The 7634-nt window shown below is 37.7% G+C and overlaps 1 protein-coding gene across 1 annotated transcript in view; it reads right to left on the bottom strand.

The window, feature by feature from the left end:
* Window positions 1-3321, bottom strand: part of Smp_150280 (putative f-box/leucine rich repeat protein) — a gene marked incomplete at its 3' end in the record, with an annotated part of 28295 nt that extends 24974 nt beyond the window's left edge. Inside the window, exons 1-2 of the mRNA XM_018797467.1 lie at window positions 3277-3321; window positions 25-1038 (exon numbers count right to left, since the gene is read on the bottom strand). Of these exons, the coding sequence (XP_018652506.1) occupies window positions 25-916 (892 nt within the window). The 5' untranslated portion in view covers window positions 917-1038; window positions 3277-3321. The remainder of the gene's footprint in view (window positions 1-24; window positions 1039-3276) is intronic.
* Between the last annotated feature and the right edge of the window lie 4313 nt (window positions 3322-7634).

The following is a 7634-nucleotide window of genomic DNA, read 5'->3' on the forward strand; positions in this document are numbered from 1 at the left end:
GTGAAGTATTGATAGTTAGATAACTGGAAGGGACACTGTTAGCATGATATACATTTTCCAAGCTACTATGATCACTTGTTAATTTATTCTGCATGCCTGGACCAGATGTACGACGATGACGATAATCAGAAACATTGTTAAATGGATGAGAAAACTGACTGCAACTTTTATTATCATTAAAATGTTTAGAATTCCATAATATCGATTGAGTAAAACCATTTTCTTTGGGATACAACAATTTAAAGTTGCAGGGATCAGTGTATTCGTTATTCTTTACAACTTGATGCTGTTTTTGGTCAGTGGAGACATTCTGCAAAATCCCAAAGTTTTTATATCTCGAAAACGAGGGGTCAACCGGTACACAAAAAGGAATGTTTGCTTTATTGTGACGTAGTTGATCAAACTGCTTTGACGGTGAAAATGATAAATTGCTCCACTCTGAATGTTGTGCATTTAGATTTCCTTGTGAGAATTTTGACGCTATACAAGACGGTAAAGAAAACGCTGCATCTGTAGCGACTGGTAATATTGGATGACGTGGATAAGCAACTAAATTGGGCGAGCGTGTAGCATTCTCACAAGACATATTGAAACCAACGGGTACACTTGAAGACAAATTAGATAAAGGTTTACTTGAATCCATCATATTGGTTTGTGTCTTTGAAACTTCATTTGCGATGAATTTTGGTTCACCTGGAGAACATACGTCCGCACCAATTAGTAGCTCCCCGCAGCTAGAGCACCAGTTGCTGCCCTCAGAATAAAAACTGTTGCACTTGGGACACATAAACGTTTTTCTACCGGACATGTGCTTCTGTGTAAAATCTTGTGAATCTTCCTTCATGTTTTGGAATTCGTCCAGATATGCGCTTGATGTTAGACCACAACTATTGGAATACAGCCTAGAATAGTTCATCAGATTACCATTAACAGAGTCAAATGGGAGTATATTACAATCTGGATACAAAATTGACAAATTGCCATCCATTATGTGCAAGTATATAGAAGCATAGAGTGAAGTAAATTGAGAGCATATATCTGACAAACAAGTAAAACAATAGGACATTAAAAAATCAATGTGAACATATTCTTGTTTATTGAATATACATTAGAGAGTAGGAGTTTTAACTGACAGCAAAACATCCGTTAAAAGAAAACTAATTTAGTCTGTTAAAAATCTGCATTCATTTTAATACGTCAAGTTAATAGACTTACAATAGTAGATAAGTATATCTGAATTGTTAAGTGATACCACCCTGCAGCTCAAAAGAAAGTGGAACTATGTATAGATTTGTATGATGAAAGCATAAGTGACGAGTCTAAATCGACTGCAGTGGTATAGAGAGATCCTCGTATTCACTTAAATTCTGACCATTACATCCTTTTGTCCCAACTTTTTTGGTTTGGTTTTTTTAGTTTTTCACTACACCTGCGATTCTTCGCTGTTTACCATATTAATATCTCAACCTGCCGATGCAACTTGGACTGATGCATGTGTGCCCGGTCCTATGTCGTAGCTGACTGACTGACTGCCGATGCGACAACTCGGAAACATACAAACAGACGTAAAAATGTGTTGCCTTGCATCAGTTGAAAACAATCCATGGACTCGGAAAATAACTGTCCGGAACTTATTTTCCGTTCTCGTTTAGCGAGTGTTCTAGGTTATTAGTTCGTAATCTGTCTAAGAAATATATGATAAAAGAAACTTCCTGATAAATTTGAGACGAAAAATTTACATCGCGGCAGGAAATTTTTACGAATTAGTAGCAATCTGAGAGTTAAAGATTGTTGAAATTGCGACTAATCAATATTTCCCTAAACCGAACAAGTGTCCTGTTATCTCTGTATCCGAAGGATTCTTGACATTCTGTTGGAATTCGATGTAGGTAGCACTTAGTTGATTTTATTTTCGTCTATTGGTTGTGTTTTGTAATGCTGTTCTTGTTTGTTGCCGTTGTTATTAAGTTTTCTCTTTATTTTTTAATATTCAGTGATAATCGAATTTAGAACCTGAAATAAGCGTATACTATAAGTACCATTACCAAGGTTGGACTTGATAATTTCGAATAAATTGAGCACTGGGTAGATTTTCATAAAAAAATACTATATTTGTAATATCCCAAGGGGTAGAAAAATTAGATTTTCTGACGTTTCGTGACTCCATGTAAGCTACTTCTTCAGAGGGTACATAACCAAATTATGACGTGCCGTTGTTATGTGTAAGGAAGTTGTCTCAGATTAGGATTTACTGATCTATCATGAGTCAAAGGTTGGCGTCCCGGAGACAGTGCAACTCAGTGGCTTGAGACACTATTAGACATGGCTCAGATTAGACCAGTAGCCGCAGTTCTCGCACTCTTAAAAGTAAAAAGGAATCACTTGAATGGGATTACTGGTCGCATTTTTAGCTAAATTATGTCTTCTATCATTCTTGTTGACGATATTTCTTCGTAATTTTTATTCCCGAGGCAAATACTTATTTTGGTGACAAGTTCTTTCAGTATTTGTGTATGGGGTAAATAAATAGAATTCCAGGTGCGGACCTAGATTTCCACTAGTTAGTAAAATAAGAACTGAGCGGATAGACTTTCTTAAGTAAACAGAAAAAAGTGCTACCACTCGTTCGATCATAAACATTCAAACACCGGTTTCTTGGGGGTCTCTTTACAATGTTGAAATTTGTGATCCAATGTGAAGAAATTTGCAGGATGAGGACACGCCAGAATACCCAATGACTAAAATGTTTATAACCAATGATTCATACAATACCAGTTATATTAACTACCAGGTTAAACTAACTCTCTGGGTGCTTTGATATGAGCCGCAGTTCAAAGAAGAGGGCCAATTATACTATCCGGCTACGCGAACCCAACCACGGTCATAACTATTAATCGTGGGGCGTTGTTTGACGGCACAAATTAACAGGTCTTAAGTCAGAGGCTGTTACTGAAAGACATTTACAGAGGCACATCAACCTTGTGCATGTTTTCTACTCGAACGCTACCAACTAAATCCGGGCTTATGAGTATATCAAGGCCGTGCGGTTTTCTTATTTCCGACATCATACAGTATCCACTCACCTTAAATATATTTTACATTACAGACAGCTAATTTGACAACGGTGACCGCCTGTTTTAAAACTGAAACTATACATACAAAATACTTGTTTTGCTTCGTATTTAAAAACAATATATTGAGCCCAAACATCTTGAATTAAATCCCACTAGTCAAAACCCTGGCCACAATAAATCAAGATGATAAATAGTAACTTACCATCTCAGCGAAGTTCCAAAGCCCGCCGGGGTTGATCGACGTTCTAGTCGACTGTTTGAATCAACTTCCTAATCCAATATCCAATGCCTTTGTTATCATTTAGCATAAACTGAGTGATTTACTTGAACCTAAATCTTTATATCAGGGGATATTTTTGAGTTACTATGTTATTAGTCTTTCTGGAAGACTGAATTAAGTATTCCACGGATACGACTCCGTAAATCCTTGAGTTAATATTACAGATTTGTATATTAAGGTTTACGTTACTCTATTTTTAGCGAGCTTCTGAGGGTGTCTAGCCTTCTCTTAGTTGAGTTACTCCGAGGTCCGAACACCATGTCTTCAGGTAACCGGTTCCAACAATTGATAACTCGGTGTGAAAACCAACATACCACTAGTAGTTTGTTAGTTTCTCGTTTTTGTACTCGCCTGCTACGTCCTCGGAGTTATACTGATCTCTTAGGAAAGAAAGAAGAGAACATATCGGGTCCATAATCATTCACCAGTATTCTTCACACAAAAATCAGATCACCTCTTCATCTTCAGTAGGATAAGTATAATGGCATAGATTCTCAAGCCGTTATTTGTACGGCAAACAACGGAGTTCTGCGATACCACGGGCAGTTGTCTTCCGTACATTTTCCACCATACCTGAGTCACCTTTTAAAAAGTATCTTACAACGTGAACACAATTTTCAAGTTCTGTTCTCACTAAGGTATTTTATACTGTAGCGAACATTTATCTAATTTGACAAATGTCCGTCCTCAAGCTCGTGTGGTTCTACAGCCCTTAATTGCGACCTCACGACAGTACATCGTGGTCATAATACTGGGGCTCGTTGATGACCCAAGGTCGTTGTGAGACGCAATTACGGACGCAGACTCTTCTCTTATAATGTACCTAATTACCTTTGTATTCCCAGTGTGCATGCAGACACACTTGGTTACGTTGAAAGGCATCAGCCATTTCATAGACCACCTGATCAAAACATCTAAATCCACCGTAACTACAATCGCACCTGTGTCTCCTGCTTTTCTCAGATTTTTACATCATCAGAGAAATTTAGCGTAGGGGGCCTAATTATAGTGGCGAATTCATTTACATATAGTGTAGAAAGTAAAAAACCCATGACAGAACCTTGTGGCACTCCACCAAGTTCTGGTCTCCAAATGAAGCATTTTGAGTTTGCCCCTACCTTTCATTTATGACTTAACAAGAAATCCTTGGTCCATTCTATGAGAGGTCCGACTATCAATAGATTCTTCACTTTCAATAGTAGTCCGTTTTCGGCACACTATCAAATGCTTTGATGAAGTTTATGTAAACAACATCCACTGATTTTCCACCATCTGACAACTTTGGGCGTTCCTCATGATTTAAGGAGGTTTATTGTGCCTGACAACTTCTTTCATGAAGCATTGTTATTCGTTGTTTAACAAACTGTTGATTTCCATGAATGTCTTCATGGCCTTTTCAATTATTCTTCCCTGTGTTCTAACTACAGCAGTGGTGAGTCTGACAAGTCTGTAGTTTGACAGAAGTTGTCTAGATCCTGTTTTATGTGCTGAAACTGTAATTGCATCCTCCCAGTTCGTAGATGACTCACCTTGACCATGTGATATCTTGAATATTGTAGTCAGTGGGGCAGCAATGTATTTCGCGATTCGTCCCAAGATTTTAGGGTGTAGTTCATCCGGTCCTGTTGATTTATCAGTGTCTAAAGTGTTAAGGGACTCTAGTAAATTAACTCGACCAAAGCCCACAACAAGCATCCGATTTCGTGACTTCGTATTTTTGTCTAGTCCCTCGTTAAGAAGATGCTGTCGAGTGAAAACTGTGCCTTAGTAGTTTGCCATGGCCTATGATTTGTTCTGATCTTCCGTCATTCGAAATCCACTCACTTTAGCATCGAATATGGTGGTCTGTCCCCGATCTATTGATTACTGTTCCCCCACATTCACAGCCACATTTGGTCAAATCTTGTACAAATCTTATTTTCTATTTAATGGTACGATGTAGTCTGTTTGGTTTGTATATAAACCCAATATGTTTGAAATACATGATTCATATCACGGAAGCTGAGATTAGTGTTCTGGACTTAACAGACAAGGCTAGGCCGGAAGAAGGACAAATAAGGACTTTATACTGCTCGTACGAGTTTACGGATCACTGGTCCGGTCAATAAATCACTGTTCCTTAATTAGCGGTATCATTACGTTATATATTAATAGGGACACAAGGCCACAAGTTATAACACAACTAAACCCTTTCATGTAAGTAATTATGTTTTCAATGTCATAGATCAGATCGGATACGACATAGTATTCAATGTGTTTTGTTCCTTCTTAAGGAGATCTGTCACATTATTGTGCTCCTATATTTAGTAAGCTTCATGTTTTAGTTTACTGGTAATTTCAAATGATTTGATCTGTGACAAGGAGGAGATTACAATCATATGCATTAACCGAAACGAATATATACATGCGTTATATTTAAAACAATTCACGTCCACCGAAGATATACTAAGAAAATCAGCATTTATTGTGCGGTTTGAGTATATCACTAACTGTCGTCAGATTGTATCAGTTGGAATCTTTCTTATATTTCTGTTGATATTTCTTTTGTTGCATCACTGTTATTTTCATATTTAAATAGTTTCGTCCTATTATGGGACTCCTCAGCAGTGCACGGTTGCTCGACTTCGTGGGTCAGTTGAAGTTAGACATTAGCACCTTTGGATGCCGGCCGGCTCAGTGGTCTATCGGTTAAGTGCTCTGGCACGAGACTGGTAGGTCCTGAGTTCGAATCTCGAAGTGCGTGATCATGGATGCGCACTGCTGAGGAGTCCCATAATATGACGAAACGGCCATCCAGTGCTACCAGGTTTTCAATGATGGTATAGCTTTAATTGACCGACTCTTCCAACTATGAAAATACTAAATTCTCCACAAAACCCCTTCTGATAATTAACATCATTGTTAATTGAGTAGTTAAGACGAGTGAATCACGTGATCAAATATCGTGATTTATTGATCTAGTTACCATTCTATCGTCAAGACGTTTTATAAAGTGATCGTGCACTGCATGAAGTTGGAAACAACAAGCTCATATTTTCTCACTGTAACATTCCAATCTTCCCACTTTAACGAAACTTTCGTCGAGCTCGGGAGAGTCATATTAAAAATTTTGAAGAAAATGAGACTCAAATGACCCAAACTTCCACTGACCTGTGACTTTTTACTACATCCCCTCAAGTTCTCGCGAACTGTAAAGAGAACCTAACAATCCTACAAATTTCCTTATATTTGGGAGGTCTGGACATGTTTGGTCTCAAAGAAAAGTTGATTGGAACGGTATGTAATGTAATAAAATACTTGATAGAAATACAGACTGTAAAGGATATGGTTGCTATTTTTCACCCAACACTCTACTCTCTATATGCACTCTCTGTTCTTCATTCCAACCTTGACTTCCCTCCTTCATTGGAACCTACTCCACCTTGATAAATATCACAACTCATTGTTCTTTATTACTACATTCTCTCCTCTGGAGCCCCTAATCACAGTTCACTCTTGCAACATGAGCTAGTATCAATTTAATCTGATAATTTATCATACCTCCATCTGTTCCACTAATAAATGTTAAGCATTGATTATCGTTCATATCCAAATGCCTTGCTGCTCCTCGGTTTCTTTTTCTTTTTTTCTCTTCAGAATCTTGCTCTGAGGGTGAAGCTATGTAACTTCTGACATCTGGTGCAAGCTCGACGAACGCGCTTTCCCAAGGTCATAGCTCGAACCAGGCGCTCCACAAGCCTACTTTATAACAACTATAAACTTAAAAAGCTGCATTACATAGATACTTAGTACGACCGAAACCCTATTACACTTTTTGTCGAGATTGGATCTGGTATGTAACGTGGACGCCATGCCCCTTTGGAAACTATTCTTATGAAGACACACTGTATCTGAACGAATGAACTGCCATCAACTTTTATAGATTATAATTACTAAACAAGCTCGCTTGGGATGCATACTGTAAACCAGTATATGTTGTAAATCGTAGATCATGCCTGTAAAAATGGCGTGTACCTGCTATTGCAGAAATATATTACTATTATTATTACTGTATTACAACAACATACATTTATAATGATGATTGAAAATGACAGCTTAGTAATGGGAAATATTTATGTGAGATAGAAATCAAAGCAATTCGGTTTATCTATGAAATATATCTATGTCTTTAAGGATGTATACATTCTGGAAACAATCATAATAACGATCATTTCTTTACAACAATAGTAAGTCCATCTCCAGTTCTTAAGAGAGAAACCCGAACACAATTATCTCCAGCT

This window comes from Schistosoma mansoni, chromosome 4 (genome assembly GCF_000237925.1).
Source record: "Schistosoma mansoni strain Puerto Rico chromosome 4, complete genome".
Taxonomy (NCBI): Eukaryota; Metazoa; Platyhelminthes; class Trematoda; order Strigeidida; family Schistosomatidae; genus Schistosoma; species Schistosoma mansoni.